The following is a 14403-nucleotide window of genomic DNA, read 5'->3' as shown; positions in this document are numbered from 1 at the left end:
AATAACCATATGGAAAATTGTAAGTGTAAGATAATGATAAATGGCTAGGACTAAGTATTTACTTTTTACAGAGCTGTGAAACACCCTCTTAATGGAAAATGTTGGAGTAATGTTATATAGATAGTTATAGAATGTTATATAATATTTATATAGAAAACAATTATCAGACTTCTGAGATTTTTACCAGATATATATTGCAGCCATAGTTAGCAATATGTTAACTTTTGGGTGGTGAGACCTCATTGAGCTTTTTATGCTACAGAATGGCCTGTGCTTCACAGGACGGATGTGTTTTTCTTAAAGACAATGTCATACACAGCCTGTAACATTCTTTGTTTTAGGAAGCCATATTCTATTGTCATGCTGAAGAGTGATTTCAGAGAGTTAGTGTTGCTTTATCCAGAAGTGACTCTCCGTCTCCACGTAGGCCAAGCAGCAACTGGAGTAAAGGTGACTGAGCTTCAGTGGCAAAGCACCCGGTGGGCTCTCTGCTCCCTGTGGCTTGGCTGTGTAGTCCCAGTAATTGCCAGACTGCAAGGAGGAAGACAGAAAATAGGAATAAGTGGAGCTGTTGTTGTTTTTCTTTTAACCTAACCTCTCCTAAAGCAACATAAGTGATTGAGAGTAGATGAGTGTGATGCTCTGCAGATTCAGCAGTTTCTCTGAATCAGTGTTGATCCCACTGTTGCATTTTGCTACTGTATCTTTATAGCCTTTTTTTTCTTATTCTTCATACAAATACAGAAATCCTCTGCAAATATAAACTGGAGCAATTTTTTAAATCCAGATGTCAGTTTTGGTTGGCTGAGAACTGCAAGACTTAGGCCTTTTTATAATGTTACTGATTATTATATCTTTAACTGCAGGTATTTATTGTTGCGTGAAGAAAGTGTCAAGAGAAACAGTGAAGAGAGCATTATTTGTTTCCATCATAAGTAGTTTCTTTTTTTCCTTCGATCCCTAAAATTTGCACCGGTTTGTCCTTCATCAAACAGATCAACAGCAGGGGCTATTTGCTATGGATTTTGTCTTTGCAAAGTCAGCTTCAGGGCCAGTGGAAACTATGAAAATGAATTTTCTGCCCTTTGTAAAAGCCATGACCTCTGTAATACCAGAGAGATGAACTGTGGATATGAAGGGAGCTCCTAGGAGTTTGCTGTACAACTGGTGTGAATAGTGATTGAGTCTGACCTGCAGCCGTCTGAATTGTACTGGGGCAAGCTGCAGTAACAGTTGATCTAAATTGCAGCAGTGATAAGTGGAGCTGTCCTCAGAGAACAGGACCTTTGCCCTCCTCTCCTTATTTCCTCCAGACAGTCCTCCACTTTTGAGTGCCGCCTTCCAGGCTCTCCAAACCAAGGCTTGGTCATTCTTTTCATATTCACTGAAATAAGCCCCATAGAAGTCTCCATTTCTTGGTTTTTGCTCCAGGTGATTAAGGACTGTGCTTTCTGGATGCTGTGCAGGCTCATTGGCTTAAAGGTGAAATACACGGCAGAGAATGAGTTAGAGGCAATGTAGCTTTTTTTTTGGAGAGACAGAATTGATGCTGTGATTAAACTAGCCAGAAAAGGAGGGAGGCTCCTTCTGTGCCACTATAAAAGACCTCTCACTGCCTGGAGAAATTTGCGGGAGATGAATCTCTCTGGAGCCCAGGTAGCTTGCATGAATACCCAATTCACTGGATGCTCATAGGGGCTAAGGATTGCTTTCAGATCTTTCTGTACTGGTTGGAAAGACATTACCTAAATGGAAAGTGACTGTATTGAAGGCACAGGCAAGCACTAAATCTGTTGTGAAAACAGGACCTTGGAGGCACTGTGAACCATGGCTTTGGAAATTAATTAAAAACTGTATGGTACCATTGTCTTCCATGATCATACTGTATGGGACATATTTATTCTTTTAAAATCTTTTTGTTTAGTCTGCTAACATACTATTGCAGAGTGGGAAATTCTGGTTAAATTGTAATATTGTGTCATGAACCTTAGAGGCAGTGACGCTGTATTCTTTCAGTCTGTGTAGAGCCTTTGTTGCTATGGCCCTGATCCAGCATTTGATAACAAACAAACATAAATGATAAAGCAGGCATATTTATCTAAGGGGCCTTTTATCAATAAAAGGAGTTGTTTAACTATATTTTCTTTTTAATAATGTATTTAGTGCTTTTTATTAAGTTGAAATATGCGAGGTCTGGTTTTTTTTGCTTGTAAGATCTCCAACCCAGTGTAGGCACTGTATTTCTTCTTATCCAGCCTTCGAATAAGACTTTTCCTGGAGCTGCTAAAACTTGTGAGAGCTGGAAAAATCTCTAAGGATTTTGCTAAGTCATGGAACCCATTTCACATAGTGATGCATGAAGATGTAAAACTAATGACCAAGTGTCTTAATAGGAGACTTTGCAGATGTGGGTATAATTACATTTATATGGGGGTGATGTTTCTGTGTTCCCCTGTTCTCTTCAGCGAATGCACTTCATTTGCAGTGTGTGGAGGACAGCAGAAGGAGTAAGTGTGCTGCCATTTCTGGGAGTCTCTCGTGTCTGTGGGTTGTTTTGTAATTTTTTCTTCTTTTTAATATTACTGGTCTTACAGCACTCAGGGTAGGAAGAACTGAAATGGTTTTGTTGTCATTATTTTTCTTCTGTTCTTCCGGTGATGTAGGCCTGACACTTCTCTTGAAATACAAACCAAATTTATAGTCATCTTCAGTGGTCCCTGAAGCTGGCTTCCTTCCCTTCTGCTCTTAATTTCAGGTGTTGTCAAGTTGTGCCAGGAAGCAAGTGCATTTGAGATGTTTGGTCTCCAGAACTGAATGTCTTAGTAACACAGGCTTTGCTCAGTTTTATTACTTGGCATCGTGTTTTAAGAGGAAGAACTAAAGGGGAAATACAAGGATCTCATGGGGAATGCTCAAAGAAGGGAACTTTGAGGACAGATCTCTTAACCATAAAAGATCCTGAAAAACGTGCACTCTGCTTGGCTTTCTGGGAGTACTTCAGTGTCCAAAGTCTTGAAGAGAATGTAAAATGCACATGCGTTGGTGGAAATGGTGGCCCAAGTTATATAACCATTCCTGTCCTTGCTCTTTGCATGCTCCATTAAGTACAGTTGGAGAAGTTTTTGTAGGACTGCGGCCAAAGTGACCTTTCTGTGGGTTGGAAAGGAAGGGAAACAAAGTAAAAGCCTGCTCCCCGCTCCGCCCATGGGCTCCTTCCCTCTGCTATGAGACAACAGCTGTGAGGAGTCCAGGACCAAAAAGCTTTCTGAAACGTGATGAGTTGCTTAATCAGGTTTCCATGCTCCGTTTCAACCTCATGTAAATAATGTATAGGGAAAAAAACCTTGTTTGTAATTTGAACATAAATGTGAAGGTAGATGTCTGTTTGGGGGGAGATTATGATCATACAAACTTAGGCCACTTTCTCCTGGCAGAAGAGACATTCTCAAAATGAATGAGGTGGCAGAGGAGAGGTTTTGGAAGGACTTTGTGTGAAGAAAACTCCAAGTAATTGCAACTAGTGACTGCAGTGTGGGTTGGTTTTCTTCTCACTTCCCTGGCTGCCTTCACATCTCTCCTCGCCCTGGGAAGACTCCTGAAGGACAATGGGAAATGAACTGGCTTATCCAAGAATTAATTTCAACCCAGTGGTAACTGGGCACAGAGAAAGGAAGGTATGTGAGGAGGCAAAGGAGGAAAGTGATCTAGATATCAACATAAAGAAAATATTTAGGAATAAAACTAATCATCAAATTGTACCGTAGGGGGTCCAGCAGCCCTGCTGAGTTTGTGTATGATCAGTGTATTTGTTCATTCAGTTATGTCTTGAACTACAACATTTTAAAATCACTGCTAGAATGAAATTGATTACTTGAGTTTTAAACAGTGCTGCATAAATCTTCCGCTCACACCAGGACCCAAGTGTCTCTGACTGCAAGCTAGCTGCAGTTTGCCAGTTCCACTTGATTTCATTTCAGACTCATCCCCACAAGCCAAATCACAAAAAGAGCTTCCTGTCCAGTGGAAAATGAAATGCAAGAAGCTACCCTTTTGTTGCTAACAGGAGGCTGCTGGGTGCAGAGCTGGCACTTGCTGAGGTTGTGTTTGGGCTTGATTAACCATTTTGCCGATTAGGCAGAGACTCCTGGTCAGTGGATAAAAGTCAGATGCTCTCAGGTCTAACTGAGGACAGTAGTTTAATACCCAGGGTACTTTATAAAGAAGCCTTTTGAGCAGCAGCCTGATGTAATGAAAGGTGAAAAGCTCAGACTGTTGCATTTCCCAGGGTTGTGTTTCCAAAGGAGAGTTCCGCTTGCTGCCTTATTTATTCTGCATTGGATGTTTGGCCTGTGGAGCCAGTGGGCTTTTTCTTGTTTCCTTTTGTTCCTCTCGGAGCTTACAAATTAAACCATCAACGGTAATTTTTTTCTCTTCCAGTACATTTATTTACTACATCTTAAAATTGCCAAAGGTCAATGTTTTTTTCCCCCCCTCTCCCCCAGGCAGTGTGGTTTGGTGTTGGTGATGAGGCTGCTTGCGCAGGGTAAGGACTCCGCTCCTGTGGGCGGTCTGCAGAGGTTTTTGTCCTCTGCTCCCCTCCCCAAGCCATCACCAGGAGGCCTGGCAGAGATCTGCTCTGGGAGTACTGGGGTTTTGTTTGTCCAGGGAGAGGGGCTCTGGGATGTCTGTGTGCTCTTGGGTGTCTCGCTGAGAGCTGGGACAGGATCTCAGAGATGTGCCCTGCGCTTGACATCCGTTGTCCACAGTTCCTGGAGTGTCTGAGGAATGAGAAGTCCTTCATGCGTGAGCAATGTGTTCTGTCAGAAAAGCCCCATGCCTGAGATGCTGCCCTGGCAGATGTGGGACTGGATGCTGGGACACTCACCCTGGACCACTGTAATTCATCTTCTTTGCCTGCTGTGATGTTAAAGGGCTTTCCTGGGCTAGCTCAGAAGCAGCAGTGAAATTTGTAGTATGTTTTTCTTTCTACTGGGGACGAGCATTTATCAAGAAAAGGCATTTTCACAGTGCCCCAGCTCTTCAGTCTCCTTCACCTACTACAGCTACCTGGAAGCACAGAGGCTGTAAAACCTGGAAGAGTAACGATGGGTTAAAAATAATGAGAGCCCTTGTGTCCTTTGAAGGGATTTAGTTGGAAGATTGAGTTATGTCCAAAGTGACGGGTCCGTGCTATCAGTTGACAGCTTACTTGTGTGGTGAACCCTTCCTGGAACTGAGCTAAGGCAGGATCTGCTGCATGCTCGCAGCTGATAAACACATGGGAAAATAAAGGCACCTGTGAAGGGCTGCTGTGAGGGTGGCTGAGGGAACAGACTGACAGACAGAGGGAGGAAGGGAAGTAAGGAGCAGCTGCTGCCCAGCAATTGTTTTTCCAAAGGTGTTCTGAGGATGTAAAGAGTTGAATGCATTTCTTGCTGGGCTTGTTTATTATTTTTGTTTTCGTGGGGGAATTTTAACATTGTTTTAAGACTTAGGTTCAGCTTTGTTCCCCTTAAAGGAGTCAGATGCTGGCTGTTGATTTAACTGCTGAAGAGGTGCTGACACTTCCATCTTTTTCTGGAGCTACTCTTTGATTCCTCAGAATAAATCAGACATTAACTACTGATCTTTTTTCCCCCTCCCTCCTAAACCAGAGAGCAGCTGTCAGAGTCAATGGTTATTTTTCATTAAATAGTTGCCCGGCTGTCTGTTCTCCATCTGAATTTTGTCCCCAAAATAAAACAGTTCTTCACATATTTCTGTAAGCCACATTACTGCATTTACTGAATATTTCTGTGTGCTGAGGAGCCCTGTGGTTTCCACAAAGACCCTCGTGTTTGTGCTGCAAAGACTTTGGCTGGATGGCAGGCAGTGTGGGTGAGGAAGCAGTGACAGGCAGAGAGAAACTTTGCAGCCTTTTTCTTTAACTGAGTTTGCTGGGTCTTACTTAAGAAAAATGTTTCTTGAATGCAGTTCATGGTATTTGCTCAGTGATCCAGTGGAATGTCTGGGACATTTTTGTTTTTCCTCCAGAGCCAAAAAGCAGTTTTTAGCTCTAAATCACAAAGCCGCCAGCCCGAGGCAGTCACTGTGCCTGAGGGCGAGGAGAGCAGAGTTGCTGTGGTGGCACGGCGAGACAGTCACCCTGGCTGGCACGGTGTGCTCCCTCTGCACCAGGAGCTGGGTGTGTTAAATAAAGATGTTGCAGATGACTCTACAGCTAAATTTGGTTTTACTGAAATGAAAGATGTACCATGACTGACTGAGCTGTGGGGCAGCCCACTGCAGGCCTGTCCCACTTGTATCCCAACTCTGCTGTGGGTAAGAAAATCCAGTTTCAGCACTCAAAGCTGTGCGACCCACCTCACCTGCCCCCGCCATGAGCCCTGACCCTGACCTGCCCTGACGACCCAGCATGGGAGGCCCTGTTGGCTTTGTGCACGCTGCCATTGCAATGAAGCTGCCCACTGGCCACCTCATCTCCTGGTTGGCTTTCGGATTGCTGCACTGCGTCCCCCAGCCCCGAGGGACCAGCAGACGTTCTGGTGGGTCCTGCCAGCTGCCCAGGGCTCCTCTCGGAGAGTCTGTCCAAAGCTTTGTGACCAGGGGTGGGGGGGTAACATGCTACTTGAAGGGGAGGTATTCCAGGGGGCAGTAACCATGGGGAAACATGCCCTTTAAATATTTTTTCTTATATATATTTTTATTTAATTTTGTCTCTGAAATAAAAAAGATGATGTTTGGGATCCACCAGCACCACATCTAATGCAATCTTCTGATACCTTTTGGAGGCACTAGAGGATATGGGGCTGTATCCAGACAGCTCTGGACTTCACCAAGCACAGTGCCTAGTGGTATGTCAGGCTGGTGCGGCTGCTGGGGCACAGGGAGGCCCGAGCGCAGGTTTTCTGAGTAGCAGATTCTTGCAGTGTTTTCCAGACCTGGTAATGATGTGGAGATGGAACTTTCTTTGTTTTGGCCATGACAATAACGTGCATGGAGGCTGGACTTTCTCATCCTACGTGTGCTTTTGTATTGCTAACCCAGAGACCATCTGCATGTTTAAACATCTTCCAGTGGCAATTCTTAATAAGACATGCACACGTCCTTCCAAAACTGCTTTTGGCTGCCTCTTTCTTCAAGTCTGCTCTGTATTCTTCTTAAATATTGTTGCGAGTTTACCTGATCATTAGGTTGGCAGTTCTTGCTTGGCCGGGACAAGCTGATGGTTTACTTGCTAACTGCAGAGTCTATACATACGTATCCTGACACAGACCTTTCCAATCTTTTTTTATATTACCACATGCCCTGAAGTTGCCACAGGACAAATTCTTCTGATTTCAGGAAGAATATGTCTCATTACCTCTGCTTGCCTCACCTTTAAATGAGGAATATCTTACTGTCTCAGATCAAACATAATCAGTTGCAACGAGACCAGATTTTAGGCTAAAAGAATATTTCTTTTAAAACACAGATTGACAAAAAAGACAGTCACCTATTACTAAGATTTGCATAAGATTCAAGATCTGCTAGGGCATCCTCTGGTGACTGCAAATTTGCAGAGTAAATACCTGCTGGCTCAAGTTCAGCGCTCTATTTAATTTTTTCATTTTCTTTGTTAATTTTGTTGACAAAGACCCTTATTATCCAGTGTGGAAGAAATACTCGCATTAAAGAAACAGTTAACTAAGTAGTTAATTTTCCATATTGTCCTTTGATTATGGTTTTGAATAGTGAAAGAGCCCAGAGTCCTGTGTGCATACATGTTCCTGTGCCAGGCTCCTGTGCCAAGAGGGCATCTGCCCTCATGTAATGTAATTATGGATCCTTACAACTTGGATCTGCTTTCTTGGGGCAATGTTAGTCTACGTATCAGGGATAGGGAACAGAGGGAGAAAAAGAAATTGGGCTGCCTGACTCAGTTGGGTGCCCAGCTGTGGCTCGTGAACTAGGAGCAGTTATCGACTTATGGTCTGTAGGGCAGTCAGATCGACACGTGCAGGAGCTAAGCTGTTCTTTATTTTGTATGAGCTGCAAGTAAACAATGTGAGGTCAACGATAAAGAAAAGAATTGAGTACGGAAAGCAACCCCCCTTATTACTTCTGACAAATTGTGCTATGCTGGAAGTGAAAATGTCTATGGCAGCTGCTATATTGGTCTTTTCAAAGTTGGTAAGCTCTTGAGCCTAGCTATTAAAAGATATTTTCACTATACGTTACTGAGCTGAAGTGGTTGAAAACCACAATGTCAAAATACTCAGATGTTTTGCTGTGTCCAGGAGAGTGCATGAAACATGAGATCGATTAATCTTCATGTCCTTTGACATGAGACATCTCTACATGTCAGACGGCTGCAGCTGCATTATGAAAGGGCAAAGGCACAGCATTTTTCTGTTGAGAACAGTTTTGTCAGATACTGACACTGGTGTTGGCAAGTCTCTAGGGTGAAATAAGGAGCACTTCAGAGCATCTTGGCTTTTGCTAGAGGTTTGAATGTTTGCAAGCACAGAAGTGCTGAAACCACAAGTGTATTTTATGTCATGTTGGGTGACAGAGTGAAGGATCAGATGGAAGATGCTGGTTTGCCATAGAAAAGCTGGAAAGAATGTGGATAATTTTTAACATGCAGAAGAAGTTGTTGCAAGTTCTATCTTCCAGAAATCCATGGGAAAGATGGAACACACAAACCAAAGGACTGAAAGTGCCATAAAGAAATATGTTCCTACCCCTGGAAGAAGATAAGTTATGAAATGCCTTTATTACTTAAGGTTAACACAGTGGCATTGAGCTGGCTCTTCCATTCCTTTTCTCACTTAAATACAGTGTTCAAAACAAGTAAACGCTGCAACAGCTTGATCATAATTTAAGTGTTACAACCAACCTGTGGCTACTCTTCTTTGCACTGAGGCTAGAGGGGAGGGAACATGGCTACTGGTCTCAGTGTGTATAGGAAGACACTTGCTCTAGGACATGCCATGCTGTCACAAATAAGTCATCTTCCTGGACTGGTGTTTGCTGCCAAGTGACCTCTGTCCAGTGTTTTGGAGGAAGGAAAAGCATTATTCAATCCTGGTGACATTTGGCTGGTGGTGAGAGCTGTATTATCACAGATGCAGCTTCCAGCCTGAGGTGTGGCTATTGCCAGTCCTTGTCAATGATTACTCTGTAGTTAGTATGGCTATACAGTTGATTCTGTTCAGGCACTACTTCACGTGCATGCATAACAATAACAATAACAACTTTCTGAGCACTTCACAAGTGGTTCTTACAAGTATCAAAAGTTAAATCCTTTTTTTTTCTTTTTTTTTTGATATTCCTGCTGGTTTCACACTGGTTAAACACCATTGATTTTAGTGGAAAAGACCACCAGTGGAATTTTTGCCTCAAAATAATTTTCTTCTCCATCTGATAATGGAGGGAATAATCTGTTCTTTGATCTTTGGTTGGCATTCTTGGAAATCAGAAAGGGTGATGGTTGTACTGTAATAGCTTTATTTTAATGATGTGTGTGGTCAGTGATTTCTGGGCATTTAAATAAAGGTGGGTGTGCTATGAGACATGATGAGGTAGGAGCTGGAATGCAGGGAGCATTGCTTGTGGAATAACCTTGTAACTGGGACCTCAGGGAGAAGTGCCCTATAAATACGTATTTTGCTGGTTTTAATTCATACTGGTGCTGTCCCTGCACTTATGCAAATGTTAATATCTGGTTTACTCAATTGGCCTACTCCAGATGGATTAATATGTAATGGATAACACGTAAATTATATTTAACCATGAAGAAAACTTTGTTCTGGACAGGATGCTGCCTGGTTTTGTGTCAAATATTCGAGATGTCTCACCAGCCCCTGTATCCCCGTTCTGTATTTAGCAAGGGACCATGAGACAATGAAATGCTAGACATCTGTCTTCACTAAGAGCTTCGGTAATGCTACTCTTGTGAAATGCTTGTATCTCAACTAGGAAAAAAAAATGATCTTTTGTTTAAAAAGAAACAAAAAATAACTACATTACTAGATGTTGATGTTTCTCTGTAAGACAGTAGAGGGGACTCTAAACCAGAGGTTTTCTTTATTCTCTCTCCTGTGAACTCCTTGTTGTAATGTCTAAGCACCTTAAAAATATTTATGAATGTGTCCTCAAAGGAAAATGAAATTTATATAATGGAGATGCAAAGTGGTGTTAAAGGAAGCAACTTTCCAAAGGTTCCTACACAGTTACACTGTGACAGAACTGGGACAGTAAATCAGATTGTTACATCCCGTTTTGGTAAACAAGCCATCATCCCATCCTTCTTATTACTTACTTTTGCCTTGGCTGCTTTCAGAGTAATTCACTGCTTTTCTTTGTAAAATACAAATACATTATTTGTAAGGAAATAATTTTTTTTTTGTAACTTCACACTTAGGCCGGCCATGCAGGGATTGATGGCCAACAGAGGGTTGCAGTTAGCGACAGGTGAGGAACAGAAAGAACATTAAACTCAGTTTAGACTCCTGTGTGATAATACACTCCGGTCTCTCTTCTCAGCTGCTGGAGGTGTCCCAAGCATCACTTGGGAGTCGTCGTGCTGAGAAGCTGATGCTCTGTGTGCTGGGGGTGAATTTGCAGCACTGAGCTCAGCAGCACTAACTGCCTGGGAAGACCCGTAATAATGCCAAGTGGGATGTAGCTGCCTCTGCTTTCCTCTCCCCTCCCATTCCTCACGCTGTTGTGGCAGGGAAGCTGACGTGCTATCAACAGCTTCCTCTTGCAGACAAGCCCATAATGAAACAATTCCCTGCATTTACTGTTATTCACTAATGAGAAGTGAACTGTTATTCATTATATATGACATTATATATACAATATATGTATTCTATATATTATGAGATATAACATTATATATGACATTATATATGTTATACTGTTATTCATTAACGAGAAGTTTGAACAATTCTGTGTGCTCCAAGTGATACCAGTCTTCTCCAAACAGTGACTGGGGGGGACAAAATGTTGCAGTGGTGGCAGCATCGCTCTTGTGGCCAGGGGTTCAAAACTGTATTTGGGCAATGACTAAATGCATGAGCAAGAGGCTAATTCTCTGTTCCTCAGGGTTTAAAGGTTTTGGGCAAATCTCTTTGAAGTCAGTGAAGGACTTCTGTTACTGCAGTGGGATTTGAATCTAACCCCAAATGCTCAGTGAATTTATGGCATGTGTTAGTCTTTTGTTAGCTGTCTTGCGTATATGAAATGGTGCTGAGCGAACCTTGGGAGAATACATTGAATGTGCAAATTTGCACACTGATCTTGATCTTTTCAAAGCACTATTACTGAGAATATATGTTGAAATACCCCCCACTATGTTGCAGACACATTCCTTTTTGGTCCTGTTTGTGCTGCTTGTATGTGTTTAGTTGGCACACTGAACTCTGAGGTTTTCTTTTAAGTTATTCTACAGTACTTTAGGGAACTCAACTCTCATCACTAATAAAATAAAACAAAGCAAAACTCTGGTAGGTCTTGCCTTGTTAACTGTTCTAGCTGTTGTGTTTCCTGCTGTTCCGAAAAACATAAAGCTTTATAAGATTTCCCAGTGCAAAACATGAATATTTATAGGCAAAGAATAAGACTTCCCATTTTGAAATGTCAATGCTATGAAGTTGCTTTTTTGGCAGGCATGATTAAGCCACATGGACTTCCAATAATGTTTTGTAAGCTTTTTCCTTAATTATGGCTTAATTTAGGTCTCTGAGTTTAACAAAACCTATGAAGCTTGCAGCAAAATATATTTCTTGTGGAAAATTTTTTTGCATGGAATACAAATCCTGTATTCCTTGGGGATATCATTTTTTAATGTGTTTAAATGCATTTAAATATTTTCTTTGAATTTATTAAAGCATATGCCAAATAAAAACAGTTGATACTGTGTGTTTAATACAGAATTTTGAAGAAATTAGCTTGGAAAGTGCATGTGATTACTTTTTTTTCCTCCAAACGCCTTGAGTAAAATGCACATGAGGTTACAAGACATTAAGCAAGAGTCAAAAGATTCTGTCTCAAGCAGTTACTGCTGCAAGAGACAAATTAGAAACCATTTTGCTTTCATATAGTTGTTCTTAAATGTACCATTCTGACAACAGCAAAAAAGAGAATAATCTGCACAATTGTATTTATGTGGCATTGATCTGTCTTTTCTAGAGAAAATCCCTTTTCCCAGACAAAATAACCTTCCATTCAGCTGTAAGTGGAAGAAAGCCTCTTTAGCAGCTGCACAGGTTTAGGGGAATGTTTCTGCACAGGCTTAATATAGAATTTTGATATGGACCTCTCAGTGAATTTGATTTTTGGTGAACAAAATACAGTAAGAGCACTTAAGAGCACTAAAACCACATTGCTTTCCTGTGCAGATTGGATAACAGGGTGTTTACTCAAAGAGCTAGACAAAAAAGCACAGAGATGATGTGATTAAACTAATGCAGATTTATTACTAGATTTTTTTACTAGCATATTTTCTTAAATTGATGTAATAAATGTCTCAACCCTGCTCAAAGATAGAGTTTTGAACAACTTTGAGCTATTCCTGTCTTAACACCTAAGTGGAAAAACAGGATCACTTTGGAAAAAACATTCAAACAGTTTAAAACTCTGTGCTGTGATCATGCTGTTCTGACCCCCTGCAGCCTTGCATTATCAAACTGAGAGTGTCTCAGTCTCCCTAGTAGTAATGTTTGAAACATGATACAAACAAATCATCTGAATAAAGTAGAAAGAAAAAGGTGTTTAGCATCACAGCTATCTGAGGCCTGTTCCACTGGCACACTGGCTAAGATGAACTTAGAGATACAGTCAGGGGCCCTAAGCTGGGCTTTCCAGGGGAGCTGAAGAGAGTGAAATCCTTTGAAACTCAGAGACTGAACATTTTTAACATCTGGTTTTGAATGGTGAAGTCAACATCTAAAAAAGCAAGTATCTGGAAAGCAGTTTGAAAACTATGTTACTGAAGATGTTGGAGAAGTTGGGGAGTTTGGGGGTGGGGGAAGGCTTTTATTTTCCAGATAAAGGAAAATACCGTGGGATGGCAGAAAGCAGTGCCAGTCTGCTGTCTGTGTTTTACCTATCTTTGCTCTTCTTTGCAGGTTACATATTTGGGTAAGGTTTCCACAACAGGGATGCAATTTTTGTCAGGCTGCACAGAGAAACCAGTCATTGAATTATGGAAGAAGCACACACTCGCCAGGGAGGATATTTACCCAGCTAACGCTCTTCTGGAAATTCGACCTTTCCAAGTCTGGCTGCATCATCTGGACCTCAAAGGTGAGGCGACAGTCCACATGGATACCTTTCAGGTAGCACGTATAGCCTACTGCACTGCTGACCACAATGTCAGCCCAAACGTCTTTGCTTGGGTCTATCGGGAGATCAACGATGACTTGTCCTACCAGATGGACTGCCATGCTGTAGAGTGTGAGAGCAAGCTGGAGGCCAAGAAGCTGGCTCATGCTATGATGGAGGCATTTAAGAAGACTTTTCATAGCATGAAAAGTGATGGCCGGATCCACAGGAACAGCTCGTCGGAGGAAGTGTCTCATGAATTTGAATCTGACGATGGCTGACTGAACTTGTTCACAGTTCAGCAATGGCAGAAATGGCCTAGGGAATGAGAGCTGATAAATGAATGAGCAACAATTGAAATTGGGGAATGGAAGGACTGCCAAACACTTGTCTGACCAGCTTTTTAAATCAAAAGAGCAATTCAATACCTACAGATATGCATCATTAATTACGTTACATTGAAATCTGCTGCTGTTGTAAAAGTGAGAAAAAAAGCTCCCTCCCCCATCTGTCTCACCCACCTGTCACTGTCCCTTTCTCATTTCTGTAGTTCAGGTGCACACCATGAAGTAGGAGTCATTACTGTTTGTCTTAGAAGACTGGTCAGGCAATTTTATTAGTTGCGCCTCTGTCATTCCTTGCTGGGGCTGATGCTGATGCACCAGATTAAGTTGGCCTGGAAAGCCTTAATGGTTCCTGAAGAATCTTTCTTCATGATGCATCACAAAAATCCTTTGACCATACATAGGCTAAGACATCCATACATAGCATTTAGACTAATGGCCTGGCATTCTGCAGTTAATTCACATTTCACAGATAAAAACTGAAAGAAGATGCTTGTATGTACACGTTATATCATATGCTATCCTTTATTTTATTCATTGTACCTATTTTCTTAGTATACTTTCTGCCACATCTTTCACCCGACACCAGTAGTTGCAGTTTCAGATTATATACTGCAGGATACCAAAAAGGGGTGAGTGAAAATACTCTACAATGGCTAAAGGTAGCGTGAGCCAGCACCACTCTCTGTGCATTTTCTAAACCTGATGTGCTCCACAGGAGGGGCTCCACTGGTAAGAGTTGAGG

General features: G+C 41.9%; 1 protein-coding gene across 1 annotated transcript in view; it reads left to right on the top strand.

The window, feature by feature from the left end:
• The window catches only part of PID1 (phosphotyrosine interaction domain containing 1), an 87505-nt gene extending 73882 nt beyond the window's left edge, over positions 1-13623 (top strand). The window contains exon 3 of the mRNA XM_086468207.1: positions 13119-13623. Within this exon, the coding sequence (XP_086324333.1) occupies positions 13119-13595 (477 nt within the window). The 3' untranslated portion in view covers positions 13596-13623. The remainder of the gene's footprint in view (positions 1-13118) is intronic.
• Positions 13624-14403: the final 780 nt, after the last annotated feature.

Source organism: Leptosomus discolor, chromosome 7 (assembly GCF_034619465.1).
Source record: "Leptosomus discolor isolate bLepDis1 chromosome 7, bLepDis1.hap2, whole genome shotgun sequence".
NCBI classification, from domain to species: Eukaryota; Metazoa; Chordata; class Aves; order Leptosomiformes; family Leptosomidae; genus Leptosomus; species Leptosomus discolor.
This window is presented reverse-complemented; position numbering and strand designations above follow the sequence as displayed.